This window comes from Camelus ferus, chromosome 10 (genome assembly GCF_009834535.1).
Source record: "Camelus ferus isolate YT-003-E chromosome 10, BCGSAC_Cfer_1.0, whole genome shotgun sequence".
In the NCBI taxonomy this organism is placed as follows: Eukaryota; Metazoa; Chordata; class Mammalia; order Artiodactyla; family Camelidae; genus Camelus; species Camelus ferus.
Window position 1 is genome coordinate 31835420 of NC_045705.1, and position 16447 is coordinate 31851866.

General features: G+C 33.7%; 1 protein-coding gene and 1 pseudogene across 1 annotated transcript; both read left to right on the top strand.

The window, feature by feature from the left end:
- The first annotated feature begins 1780 nt into the window (after positions 1-1780).
- LOC102505340 (olfactory receptor 4A47-like) lies at positions 1781-2441 on the top strand. The gene has a single exon (XM_032490440.1). It carries the CDS (start codon positions 1857-1859, stop codon positions 2439-2441), a length of 585 nt encoding a protein of 194 aa, XP_032346331.1. The 5' UTR covers positions 1781-1856.
- A 10953-nt stretch (positions 2442-13394) lies between these two features.
- On the top strand, positions 13395-14609 carry LOC116666660 (annotated as a pseudogene).
- Positions 14610-16447: the final 1838 nt, after the last annotated feature.

The window sequence follows — 16447 nt, forward strand, 5'->3', positions numbered from 1 at the left end:
AACTTTTATTTTTTTTTTGGTGGGCACTGCGGAATTACTTTAAATAATCTACAGAGCAAATGAAAACTTTCTTCTGAATAATCAGGAGTCCATGGAAGAAATGAACGCACAGTCACATGAAACCAAATACATCCTCGAGTAATAACGCAGCCTGTCGCCCTTGGCTTTCAGATTGGATGAAAGAGGAATTCCAAGTCACCATGAGTGACTGGGAGAGTCACATCCTCCAGATGGTGAACAAGCCTCCACAAGGTGAGAATAACAGCAAATAACGAAAACCAGGCTTCAGGATTGTGTGACTTTATTACGTAATGAACTGAATCATTTTGAAATAATTCAAACTTGGATGCCAATTCTAGTTTTATCGCTTAAATATATGTGTGACTTTGGGAAAGTTAATGAGATGCTCCGAGTCTCAGTTATTTCAAATAAAAATGGAGGTTACCATTCTTGCTACTGTACCTATTAAATATAATACATAAATTATAATTGCATGATTAGAATTCACTGTGGGAGTGTTCAGTATTTGGCATGATACGATCAAAGCAAGATTTAAAGAGAATCTTTCAGGCTGCTTCAGGAGAACAAATTGTTGATGGCCAGAATAAAAGTGGAGTGACCTGGCAGTGAGTCAGGAAGGAAGCAGGGGAAAGGGAACGATGAAATGTTTGATATTCAGAGTAGTGACAACAAGATTTGCTAAAAGTATGAGTAAGTAATATGAGGGTAATATGAGTAATAAGGGAGTGAAAAACACTGTAAGGTTTTTTTTTATCTGAGCAATTGTGTTGAAACTGATACCCTTTAATAAGATAGGAAACACTTTTTTTACTGAGAAAAATTTAAATTTTGTTTTATATATGCTAAATTGATATCCAACTGGAGAAATCCAAAATTGGAGACACTGCATACACACTTTTGAAAATAAGGGTATAGATATGGTCTGGAGACATGAAGTTTGACTACTTCATTATTTATTGGTCTGGAAAAGGAGGAATATCCAACTAAAGACCCTAAGAACAAAGTCTCAGTTTGTTCTGAGACAATCCAGGGCAGTAAACTTCTATTCATAGCTTGATCTAATCACACGGAATATGCAAATTAGTTGAAGTATTATAGATTTGTGAATTTATAAATGGTGTACTTTTTTTTTAGAATTCCCCTTCCATTTTTCTTGTTCTTTTACTTTTCCTTTAAAGCTCAGCTAAACCATTGCTTCTTATAGAATGCCTTCTCTTATTCTAGTTTGATAGATGTATTCCTGTAGTGTGACTCTAAGCTTTGTGTAAATTTCTTGTAATGACACTTATTATGAATCTGGAATTGTTTGATCCCTCATTATGCATCATACCACTGAGGGTAAGGAACTATGCCTTATCCAACTTGGTACTAGTACTCACAATGTCTCTGACATGCTAGACACACATAGATATTTCAAACACATTGTTTTACTTGAATTGTTTAATTATTTTACTCTTACTAATAGGTGAAGTCATCTCCTGTGCAGACTGGATGGAATCAAGGAACAATGTAACTTATTTTATCCTCTTGGGCCTCACACAGAATCGAAAGGAGCAGAAGGTCCTTTTTGTTATGTTCTTGCTCTTCTACATTTTGACCTTTGTGGGCAATCTGCTCACTGTTGTAACTATAACCGTCAGTAAGACCCTCAACTCACCAATGTACTTTTTTCTTGCCAGCTTATCATTTATAGATCTAATTTATTCCTCTTCTATTTCCCCCAGATTGATTTCAGACTTGTTCTTTGGGGAAAATACGATATCCTTCCAGTTTTGTCTGGCCCAGCTCTTTACTGAGCACATTTTGGTGGGTCAGAGGTCTTCCTTCTGCTGGTGATGGCCTATGACCGCTATGTGGCCATCTGTAAGCCCTTGCATTATTTGGTTATCATGAGGCAGAGGGTGTGTGTTGTGCTGGTGGTGGTGTCTTGTGCTGGAGGTTTTCTGCACTCAGTTATTCAAATTAGCACTATTTATGGGCTCCAGTTCTGTGGCCCCAATGTCATTGATCACTTTACATGTGACATGTACCCCTTATTGAAACTCATCTGCACTGACACCTATGTCATTGGCATCTTAGTGGTGGCCAATGGAGGACTGAGCTCTGCTACTGTGTTTCTACTCTTACTCATCTCGTATGGAGTCATCTTGCACTCTCTAAAGAATGTTAGTCAGGAAGGGAGGTGGAAAGCCCTCCAGACCTGTGGTTCCCACATCACTGTGGTGGTCTGCTTTTTTGTTCCCTGTATCTTCATGTATACAAGACCTGCTAAGACCTTCCCCTTTGACAAATCATTGAGTGTGTTTTATACAGTCATAACCCCCATGCTGAACCCGCTAATCTACAGTCTAAGAAATTCAGAGACGACTAATGCTATGAAGAAACTCTGGGGAAAAAAAGGCAGATTGAGTATTAAATAAGTGCTTTATTCATCATAAAGAAAGTAATTTAGCATTAGCACCAATCTCCCAGAATGTAAAAGTCTTCATAAATCTGCATCAAACTTTCTCTCTGAAGGATTAATGGTAATTATAATCAAAAATGAACCATTTTTTTGTGTTATTAATAAAAATTCCTTGCTAGAATATAAACTATATGATGACTGGTTTGTCACTTTGCCTGAAATGTTGGAATGCATTTCTAGTAGGGAATCAATAAGTAATACATAATTTATTAGTCAAAATTTTTATGGAGTTACAGTAATTTTTACTTAATTTCTGCATTTTCTTTTAGTAGTTTCTCATTCTTATTTTTATTTTCAGTCTGATTTTTTTAAATCTTTTTTTGGTACTAGTCAAAGTATTTAATGTTGTATAGATTATCTTATTTATTCAATTTAATTTTCCTTAAGTATTTTTAGTGCATTATTTTAATATTTAAAATAAGTTCATAAGTATGATGCAGAATAATAAGTATTAGAAATAAAATTTATGCAAAATAATCCATTGTAGAATAAACCTCCTACCCATCCCATGCCAGTGTCTCCTAGTCTTTTCAGATATACTCACTATATTCTGTTTTTAAGGTTCTTCAAGTAATTATTCTTGTACTTTTCCATGTATGTGTATGTTTATGTTCCAATTGTACAAATTTTGCATCTTACAACTCTGCCTTCTGAAAGTCTTTACATACCAGTTTATATAGACTTAAATCATTCTCCATTCCTTCAAAATTCTTTATTTTATAAAGGATACACAGAAGTCGATATATCTATTCTTTTCCATATTTTTCCCAGTCTTTTTTGATGTTAAATAGTTCTGCAATGAAATATTTTTGAAATTGTGTAAGTATGAGCTCCTAGAGGTGAAATCATTGAGTCAACTGGTATATGTAGTTATAATGTTGATAGAAAGGTAAAATTGTTGAGTCAGTTGTTACATGATTTATAATGTTGATGGCCAAAATGCCATGCATAAGCTTGTACCAAACTCACTACTCCCTTATTTCTGGAAAATACCTGTTTTGTGGCATTATCAAACAACCAATGTTTGGTAAACATTGTGGTATTTGAAAACCTAAATGAAGAAATATTGTTTCACTTGTATACTTTAATTATAAATAATTATAATTGAATTTGGATATCCATTCCCATGTTTAAAGTGATTTGTATTACTTTCTCATGAATTGCATATTAATTAATTTTACACTTTTTTGATTGCTGATACTTTTCATACTGATTTTATGATTTAATCACATGCAGAGGAAATTATCCCATTCCCATGCATATGAAATTATTACTTGTCCAGCTTGCGATTTGCCTCAGAGGTTTTTGTACTGTGCAGAATATTTTTGTCCACATAGAAATAATTTTACCTTTACATAATTAAATCTATCAACATTCCCTTTGTATTTTATAGCTTACTTAAAATTTTCCTATTTCAATATTACCAAATTATTTTTCCACATTTTCCAACATTTAAATTTTTAGGTCTTTTTGTTGTTTCATATTTTATGTTTAAATTTTTATACAATCTACACATTATCTTGATGTAGGGAGTTCATTAGGGATCATATTTCAATTATTCTTCAAAATGGCCATTTTAATAGATGCATACTTTCCCCATAATTTTGATATTCCAACTATTCATTGTAAAAATAACATGTGATTGGATCCAATTCAGATCTCTATTATCTTCCACTGATCTCTATATTCATGTGTCATTCAACACAAGATGCAATTGTGTTTGGTTTAAAATACACTTTGATACCTCATAAGCCAAGGACTTCTTCATTACAATTACTTATCAGAACTATGTCTATTCCTGCATGATTATATTTCAAAATAAGTTAGTCTGGTAAAAAAATAAGTTTAGCTGGTATTTGCAATAAGTTTTTATTTAGAAAGAGTTTATATCTTTAGAGAATTGAGAATTTTTATTCACAAACTAGGTAGATCTTTCCACTTAACAAGTCTTCTTTTATGTTCACATATATCTAGTATGTTTCTTTGTAATTTTAGTCATTTTGATTTTTTTTTGCTGCTATTATAAATAGAATCTTGTCTTATACTTTACAACTGTCTGTTTCAATGTAGGAAGTATTTTTGCTTTCCATTTTTACACGATATTTCATCTTTATCGTACAGCATTCTTCCTTTTTAGTCTGTTTTATAAGTTTTGACAAAATGCAGATGGTTGTGTACCACTGTCACAATCATCATGCAGAATATTTCCTCGTAAAAATATTTCCTCATGTCCCTTTGTAATCACCTCCTCCCTTCACCTCCAGGTCCTGGCAAACACTAATCCATTCCTATTCCTATAGCTTTGTCTTTTCCAGATGGTCATACAAATTGAATCACATAGTATGTATTCTTTCTTTATACCAGCTTTATTGATGTATAGGTGACAAAATAAAACTGTATATATTTATGATGTACAGTGTGATGATTTGATATACATATAGATCATGAAATGATAATCACAATCAACCTAAAGAACACATCCATCACCTCATGCAATTATCATTTTGATATTTGGGTTAGTTTTTCTTTTGGTTAGACCCCTTAAAATCTACTCTCTTAGTAGATTTCAAGTATGCAATACTATATTATTAACTGTAACCACCTTGCTGTATATTAGATTCCCCAGAACTTATTTACCTTATAACTGGAAGTTGGTATGTTTTGAGCAATTTATCCCCATTTATCCCACCCTCCAGCCCCTGGGAATCCACATTCTGCTTACTATCTGATTCCATGAGCTTGACTATTTTAGATTGCACAAGTAAGTGAGGTAATACAATTTTCATCTTTCTGTATCTGGTTTATTTCACTTAATGTCCTCCATGTTCATCCATATTTCTAAAAGCAGAATTTCTTTCTTTTTTTGACTGAATAATATTCCATTTGTACATATATCCCATTTCTTTGTCCACTTAGTTGTTGAAAGACAATTAGGTTGTTTTCATAACTTGGCTATTGTAAAAAATGCTTCATGTGGGAGTGTAAGTATTTCTTCAAGATATTGATACCATTTCCTTTCTACATATACCCAGAAGGGAGATTGATGGATCATATGTTAGTTCTTTTTTTAATTTATGTTAGGGATGTCTGTATTATTTTCCATAATAGTAGCATCAGTTTATAGTCCTGTTAACAAATGTACAAGCATTCTAAATTTTCTACATCTTCATCAACATTCCCTTTTTATGATGACTTCAATGGCATGAAATTAGAAACCAACCACAGAAAGAAAAATAAGAAAAAAATGGCTGCATGGAGACTAAACAACATGCTACTACAAAACCAATGAGTCAATGGTCAAATCAAAGAATAAATTTAAAAATGCCTTAGGACAAATGACAATGAAAACACAATCACACAGAATCTATGGGATGCAACAAAAGCACTTCCAAGAAGGAAGTTCATAGAGCTAGAGGCCTTTCTCAAAAAACAGGAACAATTTCAAAAGAATAACCTAACCTACCACCTAAAAGAATAAAGAAAGAAGAACAAACAAAACCTAAAGTCAGCAGAAGGAAAGAAATAATAAAAATCAGGGAGGAAATAAATAAAATAGAGAATAAAAAAAGAAAAAAATCAATCAAATCAAGAACTGGTTTTTTGAAAGTGCAAACAAAATAAACAAACCTCTTGCCAGTCTCACCAAGAAGAAAAGAGAGAGGATGCAAAGAAACAAAATAAGAAGTGAAAATGGAAAATCACAAGCAACACCACAGAAATACAAAAAATAAAAAAAAATAAGAGAATATTATGAAAAACTATATGGAAACAAGTTGGAAAACCTAGATGAAATGGACAAGTTTCTAGAAACATACAGTCCACCAAAACTGAATCAAGAAGAAATAGATCATTTGAACAGACTGATCACTTAAAGTGAAATAGAATCAGCAAAAAAAAACCTCCCTGCAAATAAAAGCCCAGGACCAGCAAAAGTAAACAAATGAGACCTAATTAATTAAACTCAAAATCTTTTGCAGAGCAAGGGAAACCATAAGCAAAACAAAATAACAACCTATGGAATGGGAGAAAATATTTACAATGATGCAACTGACAAAGGTTTAATTTCCAGAATATATATGCAATTAATATGACTTAATGACAAAATACAAACAAACAAACAAGCCTATCCTACAATGGGCAGAAGATCTAAACAAGCAATTCTCCAGTGAAGACACATAAATGGCCAATAGGCATATAAAAAATGCTAAATATCGCTAATTATCAGAGAAATGCAAATCAAAACAACAATGAGTTATCACCTCACATCAGTCAGAATGGTCATCATTAAAGAGTCCACAAATAATACATGCTGGAGAGGGTGTGGGGAAAAGGGAACCCTTCTATACTGCTGTTGGGAGTGTAGTTTGGTGCAACCATTATGGAAAACAGTATGGAGTCTGCTCAAAAAAAAAAAAAAAATAAAAACCAGCCATATGATCTATCAATCCCAATCCTGAGCATAGATCCAGAGGGAACTCTAATTAAAAAAGATACATGCACCCCAATATTCATAGCAGCGGTATTTACAATAGCCAATAATGGAAACAAGCTAAATGTCTATCAACAGGAAACTGGATAAAGAAGTTCTGGTGCATTTGTACAATGGAATAGTACTCAGTGATTAAAAAAAAAAGTAAAATAATGCCATTTTGCAGCAACATGGATGGAACTGGTGATTGTCATTCTACGTGAAGTAAGCCCGAAAGAGAAAGAAAAATAACATATCACTCATATGTGTTATCTTAAAAAAAAAGACACAAATGAACTTATTTACAAACGAGATATAGAACCTCAGACATAGAAAACAAACTAATGGTTACAAAGGGTAAATGAGGATGGGAAGGAATAAATTGAGGGTTTTCAGAAACTAACTACTGACTATAGAATAGATAAACAACAGGTTCCTTCTGTATAGCACAGGGAACTATACCCAATATCTTATAGTAACCTATAATGAGAAAAAATGTGAAAACAACTATGTGTATGTATATGTATGACTGAGACATTAGGCTGTACACCAGAAATTTACACAATATTATAAACTGTCTATACTTCAATAAAAATAAAAATAAAATAAAATAAAATAAAATTAGTGTGATTTACTCTTTTTCATGTGATTATGGCTGTACTCTATCTTCCTTGGGATTGTTACTTCCCTCTTTTCTCTATAGTTTTTTTCAGTTTCCTTCAATCTCCTCTCAGGCTTGGATCATAAGCTCCAGAAATCTCTCTGATGGAATTTAATGCTTGTTTATTTAGGGTTATTTTGAATCTTGTGTATTCTCAGCGTCTTGGTTATGCTGCATGTGTGAGTTATGTGTGATTTTATGTGCCTGTTCTATTGTATTGTATGTTGTATTAGACTATGTGTACAGAGATTCAGATTTAAGGACCTGCCATAGCTATGCTAAAGACCTCTGGATTTAGTTTCTATGTTTTCCTTCTTATATTAATTTATAGTTGTCTCTTTCAAATTATAAGTCTTTATTATCTATTTTTTTTGCATTTCTTTTTAAGAGAGATTCTTTTCTCTTGGACAGAAGTTCTGAGTTGGTATTTTGTATGTGGATGTTATCTGAGTTAAATTGAAACATTTAGTAAATCACTTAGGGATAATCTCACCAAGTACGTCTGCCATACACAGAGACATTCTTTTTAATTCACTCCAGGACCACCTTGGATTTGAGGCTTTCACTGAGTAACTGAAAATAAGGGATTCTTGTTCAAGTAAGCTTATGTCTTTGCTATTAATAAGTGACTCATTCTTTGGTATTAGAATGCTATTTTTCCACTTAATTCCCCTAATGTGATTGGCAGAAGACTCTGAAAATATACAATGCATTGGAAGGATCTTATGGAAGATCTCAGTTCTCTAGAGCATGATTCCTTGGTGAGTTTAATATTGAATGAGCAGCCTTGGAGACAAACTGTTTTGACAACTCTGAAGTAATTTATTGTTCATTGTTGATTAAGTGCCCAGCCATATCTTCACTTACCTGGGGGAAGATTTCTCCTTAGGTATTAATGTCACTGTCAAGATGTAAGAGATACAAGCCATTACCTTAGTGGATGAGAACCATATTAAAATAGTCATATAAATGCTTTTGAAAAACCCAAAATAGAGCTCATTTAAAACATTTATCCAGCTTTCTGTATTATTGACTAAAACTATTTTCAAAGCTTTGTTCAATTAATTTGGTGGTTAAATATCATAATAAAGTTTTAAATTTGATCTGGAAATATATTTTCAGTGACAGCTTTCAAATTCAATGACTTATCATCCATATCAATTGCATATTCCTGAAGCCAACTCTGAATAATTCTATAATCTAAACTGCAAAATATTTATCAAAGTCAAGGAACATGGTCATGGTCAAGAGATGTATACTTATGTGACAAAATGATTAAGTGTATCCTGATCTCTCTGCAGCCACACCAGGGTTGATGTGGTGGAAATTCTGACTTATCTTCATAGAACAAAACCTTCATCTTCAAGGACCAAAGACAGAAGTGGGGAAGTCTGTATGTGGAACAAGGGAACAAACAGGAAATAGAAAACCCAGGTAACATGTTTACAAAAACTCTTTCCTGTTATAAGAATAGGGAAAATAGGCTTACTTGAAATTAATGATGTATGTTTCTTAAGAAGCAGGTTTTATCATATGACTTCAAACATTTTATACCAGAAACTCCAGGAATAATATAATGCATGCATTTTCACCATTTCGTAAAATATTATTGGAATAAGTACAATGACAATAATTTTCTCCAATGTTCTATATGAGAATTCTTTACATGCACACTGCGCTATGCATTTCAGAAAGCACAAAGCAAAATACAACATAATCTGCCATTTATATAGTCTTCACAATAACTTTTTTTTAGATTTCATTATACAGTTTAGAGACTTCAACAACTATTTTATATTTTAATATATTTAAAATAATGGAAACAATATAGCTCTTTATAAATTGTTACCTTGTGTGTGGTATCTTTAAATGTTCTGGTTCTCTGTAGAGATTTTATTTATTGATGATTTTTAATGTGGTAAACTATACATAGCACATTATTGTGTACCCATCACCTCTCTCCATCTCCAGAACTTTACCATCATCTAAAACTGAAACTCTGAACCCATTAAACAGTAACTGTCCATCTCCTCATCCCACCAGTCCTGAGTAACCACTGTTGTACTTTCTGTCTCTTAGAACATGACTCTTCTAGGTACCTCAGAAAAGGGAGATCATAAAATATTTGTTTTTTTGTGTCTGGCTTACTGCACTTATCATAATCTCTTCAAAGTTCATCCATGTTGTAGCATATCTCAGAATTTCCTTCCTATTTAAGGCTGACTAATATTCCACAGTCTGTATCTACCACAACTTGTTTATACATTCATTAGTTGTTGGGCATTTGGGTTGTTTCCACCTTTTGGCTATTGTGAATAATTCTGCTGTGAACATTGCTATAAAAATATCTGTTAGAGTCTCTACTTCCTAGTCTTTTGTGTATAAACTCTCAATAACATTTTTAAATTGTAGACTAATAGCCTCATCACAAAGGGAAACTCAAAACTTACAATGTGAAAACTTGAGTTCAGAGACATTTAGTTACTTTTTAGATTCATTGACCTATACTTATGCCTTACTGGAAAGTGAATTTTAGTATCTGTGGAAACAGAATTCATGAATTTTGTTAGATATGAGATTTACAGACTCAGATAAAATGCCAATATCTATTTCTGTCTGTGGGTTTATGACATGGTTATTTTCTCATTTTTAGGGCCTTAAAAATACTGTAAATTAAACAGAACACATCACATTATGCACTCAGTTGGCTTCTTAATTTATGGAAAGAAGATCCCTCAGGTTAAGTTTAGTTTTAATGATACATTTCAAAGAAAAGAATGTGATTTGGAGAAAGACAGACAGGGCAATTTCCACATATTAATGTAAATGTTGAAAAGAGGACAGTTTCCAGAATTGTGCATGGTAATGATATAGTCAATCCATCAATTACTCAGGGAATGATCCTTTGGATAACTAGACAAAAGAATGGATATGGGGGAAAACTTCCATAGAAGTAATTGTAGAGATGGGACGCTTAAGTTACGTGGGGAAACAAAGAGTAGTAAGTCATCTTTTAATTTACTTAACATTTATTATTTGTCCGATAATTTTTGGAGAGTTTTATTTGTGTTATCTTACTGAACCCTTTTTTTTAAGTCTCATTATACAGATGATGTTGAGCACTTTATCTGGCTCTCACAGGTAGTGAGTACGGATTCTGATGCTCAAATTCCAAGCCATATTTTAGAGGCCAAGTTCTCATAAAGCACACTGCAGTCATCCAGGGCCACCTCTGCAAAATTATAAAACCAAACAAAACCAAACCGACAAAGACTATGTATGAGACAGGCAGTGCACTGTCTCTGATAATTGTTATTCTCTATTTGTCCCCAAAGTCTCTTCAGCCATATTCAGGGTTTAGAAATAGCATCTTTTTCCTTTATTATGAAGAAATTGATTTGGAAAACATGGAAAAATTTTTTAAAAATTTCCTTTTTAAAAAATATGATGAGCTGGTTAGGTGTTTATTAGGACCTCAAAATTTTTGCTGCATCATTTTTTAGCCACTGATCAATCATTAAGAAAAAGCTATTGGTTCCATGGGAAATAACTATATAGACAGTTAAATAGAAACATGTTTAGGCATGAATTGTGATCATATGTTTCAAATGGATCTAGACTGAAACAACACTTCAGGGTCTATAATTTTCAATGCCCTTCTAATTGAAAGTTTTTTTCCCAGTATTTTATATCTTACATACCATTTGTTTCCCATCTTATGTTGCTGAATTTGGCACAATGTAAATCTACTTAGTTTACCTTATTTTATTTATCATGGTGGGAAAATTATCATAGAATTAGATTTTTGAGCATTCTTCAAAGATTTTATTTGTTCCCATTGAATATGTTACGAAATTTGAAGAATCTCACAAATATTTGAGACAGGTCTATTTATTCTTAATAATGTATAATATTGATAAAGTATAGAAATTTTTCTTACTCTAAGTCAAATTAATAGTTTTGAACAGTTTAGAATAGTAATCATGTTCATAAGAACATTTTAATAGCCAAATATTTATCGATCACTTAAACTGCATAAGGCACACTCATGGATTATAGAGATACAATTATTGGTAAGGTATGGTTATTGTCCCAATAGACCCTACAGGTGACAGTGGAAAATCAGTTAGAAACTATGTGTTGTAAGTGCTCAATAGGTCAAGGAGTTAGACTCTCCTATTAGAAGTTACCTCTTGAATCCTCAGACAACTCTATGAAGTGTATTTATTTTCCATTACAAATGTGGATGTAGCATCCTCATTGTGAGTGGGGACACTGAATTATGTATTATGCAATGAAATGCCAGAGTTCAGAAGATGGAATTCCTTTAGGCAGCTGGTTTTGTCTACTCATACATCTGAAAGTTCAGGGTTTGATTTTCTCATTTTCCTTTACTCTGGAAGTCTAAAGATTCTGAGAGGCAAGTCCTGGTGCTGATGCTGAGTTAACAATCCAGTCCACCTCCAGACTGACAGCTCAGGAAATTCAAAATCCCTCTACTTCTAACTAACTCATTCAATGCCTCTAAACCAAACCACGTACAAATTTCAAAGCATATTTTATTCAGCTGACAGTCTTTGACATTTTCTATCTGCCTTTTTTCGTCATCTCTTATTTTCTCTCCTCTATACTTTTATTCCCCCGCTGATGTCTGAGTACACATTGGTTCATGAGAGGCACAAAGAATAGAAAAACCCCCTGCCCTTCACAAACGACAGTCTATAAATGTAGACACTGAAATGGAGCACATTTGAGATATTTCTGCCAAAATGAAATTATCCACATTACATGTAAAATTGGCCCAGGATCATATCAGAAAGGCCCAACAGAGGATTGATTATCCTCAAGTGAGAATGAGTGTCCTAAATTCCACACAGACTCAGATAACCAAGAACTTACAATATGAACAAAATAATCTAATTTACTCATTACTCTAATAATCAAATAACCTTTAATGCACACTTCTTTACCCTGATTAATATAAAGAGAGTCTACCAGTAGAAGTGTTAGAATGCAATTTAAGATAAAGGTTTCTATGAAAAGAATTCAGAAACACATCTGGGAAGGTAATCACCTTTTCAATAAGAATGAATTGGGACGTGATTTTCCCAAGATGACTGAGCCAAATCAAATAATATATTTCTAGATTTTGGTATAGAATTCTTTCTCCTACAGCACAATTCTGCCTCAGCTTTTATTTGGCATTCTTAATTAAGCTATACTTAGCAACAATTGATTCTAAACAATTTTGGAAAGTAGGAAAAATGTCAGTGTAGTATCAATCACTTTGGTTTATATTGTCCATTTTTTCCCTAGTAACATTGTAATAAGTGTCATTTTAGTTTGTGTGTGTGTGTGGGTGCATTTTCAAGCAAAACATTACTTTCATTGTACTTTATTGGTTGGGAAGAATTTTATACATTATCTCTGTTCAGTTGTTCTCTGATGAGTTTTGAAGTTCAGTTTATTTAAACAGAGTTTAATAAGCATTTAATGAATACTCAGGGTGTGCCTGGATCTTTCACACTGTGGGTGACTGAATTATTGATTTTTGGAGCTCGCAGTAATTTAGAGAGATAGTTATCTAAATGTAAGCCTATGGTTTTATGTTCCATGACTAAGTATTGCTTTATGTAAATATATAAATCAAGTTATTAGAGATGAGATTGTTTTCATGGTGGACCTCAGAAGCCAAAATGTGTTCAGGAAAAGTAGAAATGGTATGTTAAGTCAAAACAGCCATCTTTGTGAGAGAGATTCTGGAAAAAGCAGCTTTCTTATTGTGTGGCAGATCATGTCTCACGTATGCCTCCCAGTTAGAATACGGACATCTCGTCGCTGTAGTTGAAGCAAGGAATTTGTGATATTGGATAGAGTGCTTATGGGAGGAGATTCCAAACTCTCATTGTGTGAGCCCTCATGGAGCAAACACTGTGCAGTAAGACATCACAGTTTTTGACAGAAAGTTTGCAATCCTCTCCAAGTCATTATCGGCCCTTTTGTTTGCAGACTCTGACACCTGATCAACACCTTCAGATCACCATGGAAAACAGGAACAATGTGACTGAGTTTGTCCTGCTGGGGCTCACACAGAACCCTGAGATGCAAAAAGTTCTATTTGTCCCCTTCTTACTCATCTACCTCGTGACCATAGCAGGCAACCTGCTTATCATGGTGACCATCGTGGCCAGCCGGTCCCTGGGTTCCCCCATGTACTTTTTTCTGGCTTATTTATCATTTATAGATACTGTCTATTCTACTGCCATTGCTCCCAAAATGATCACTGACTTGCTTCATCAGAAAAAGACTATTTCCTTCCAGGCTTGTATGACTCAAGTCTTTATAGATCATCTGTTCGCTGGTGTTGAAGTCATTCTTCTAGTGGTGATGGCCTATGACCGATACATAGCCATCTGTAAGCCTCTTCATTATTTGGCCATCATGAGTCGGCGGGTATGTGTTCTCATGCTGCTGGTGGCCTGGATGGAGGCTTCCTGCACTCACTGGTTCAATTTCTCTTCATTCATCAGCTCCCCTTCTGTGGCCCCAATGTCATTGACAACCTCCTGTGTGACATGTACCCCTTATTGAAACTTGCTTGCACCAACACCCACCTCATCGGACTCTCCATGATGGCTAATGGAGGGGCAACCTGCACTGTTGTCTTCTTCATTCTCTTAGTTTCCTACGGGGTCATATTACACTCCCTTAAGATGCATGGTGCGGGAGGAAATCACAAAGCCTTCTACACCTGTGCATCGCATATGACGGTGGTCATTTTATTCTTTGTTCCCTGTATCTTTCCGTATGCAAGGCCTAATGTCAACTTTCCCATTGACAAATCCATGATGGTAGTTGTAACTTTAATAGCTCCCATGTTGAACCCCTTAATCTACACCCTAAGAAATGCAGAAATGAAAAATGCCATGAAGAAACTTTGGAGTAAAAATCTGACCTTAGGTGGAAAAGGGCTGTATCCCTCATGTAGGACATGATATTTACAGAATCATGCAATACTTTAAACTATACGTGATTGCATTTAAAACATCATTTCCTTTGGGTTATTTAGCCTATTTTTCTGAAATAGCTATACAAATTAATCTTTTTGTAAGTGGAATATTTCATAGTTCTTAAGACCAAGAGAATTGCATAGGTTTAATTTCTTATATACACATTCATAGTGTATTAAGATTCTTTACTGACAACAATTTTTTGGTTTTATTTCAAGTTCTTGTTTGTGGTGTATGGTACCATCTTGGTATAGAGAAACAAGACCTAATAGAACTTGTTCCCCTTTTAGTCTGAGAGAGTGAAATTTGAAATTAAAAATTTAGATTGTTTTAAAAATGTTAATCTAACAATAAAAATAAATTTCTCAGTCAAATTAATTAATTTAAAATTTCACAGCACATGTTCATAGCAGAGGATAAATCCACAAGACATGAACTTTGTGAAATTTATGCTGTAATGGTAGAGTGTGGTTGATTTTCTTTGGTGATCAAGTTTTTGTCTAAGAATTAAATTTTTCAGCCCCTTGCTGTGCATCTAGCTCAGGTGGCCTCCCCAGTAGTTGAATATATATTTAAGTCATTCAAATCACCTATATCTTCAGAGTCTGCCTTCATTAAATTAAACTACCTGGGTTTAGAGTTTTTTGTTTAATGCAATAAATATTTACCATTAGGGATACAGATTATTTTGATTTACATAATGAATGTCTTTCTGATTCTCCATAAACTATGTGTTCTTGACTTAAGTGATGAATCAAAGTATCTTCTCTGTTTACAATACCTCTATGGTGGTTTTGGGGATCAAATACTGTATTACAAAGAGCATTTTTAAGGCTCTGGCATTACAAGCTTCCCGTCAAAATGCAACCCACAACTTAGACACTTGGGTCCAAAATATGCCTTCATTTTTTTCTCAATTTATAACTGAAATCACTCAGTGTGCTTAGCAATAATAATGCCTCCATATGTTTGAGATGTATTGAATTGATGCCAATAATAAAGTTTTATTTATTCTACAGTGAAGGAAATAAAAAGCACTCTAGGTCTTTTAATTAGAAAGAAATCTAATACTTCAAAAACTGTCAGATTTAAAGGAGCTGGCAGCTGGATCTGAAGATGCTCATTAGAGGGAGCATGGCTGGGATCAAGGATTCACCACCTGTGCTGTATGTAGGGATGAGGAAGCTGGACTCAGGGTAAAATATCTCTGCATGCACTTCTCAAATTCCTTCCCTGTTCTGAGTATAAAAATAATTTTCTTTAAATATTTTAAAGTCTTTTTTTTTTATATTTACATCTTTCAACCACATAGTATATACATTTTTAGGTATGGTATGAGATGGGTGTATATGTTACTTTCTTCTAAGGATAAATAGCTTTCCCCAGTACATTTATTGAGTAACAATTTTGTTTCCAATTAGCCTACAATGCCACTACTTGTTTCATATATAAAGATCTATGTATCTATTATTCTATTTCTTAGCTTTCTATTTTGTTCATTTAGTGTATTTACCATGAGCCAGTACTACAACATCTAAATTACAGCAGTGTTACAGATACCATTGCCATATAAAAAAATCACCTCAAAATTTAGTGATTTAAAACATCAACATTCACTTTATTTCAGATGGTTTCAGTGGGTCAGGAATTTGATCAGTTCATTTGGGATTTCAAGGCTTAGCTACTCTGATAACTTTGCGGTTAGAAACTGGCTGAGGCAGAATTCATCTAAAAAGTTTCTTCACTCATACCTGTCATGCAGGCTGGAAAGCCTTGAGCAGCAGGGACTGGAATAGCTGGTACTCTTTGAGATAGTAAGAGTG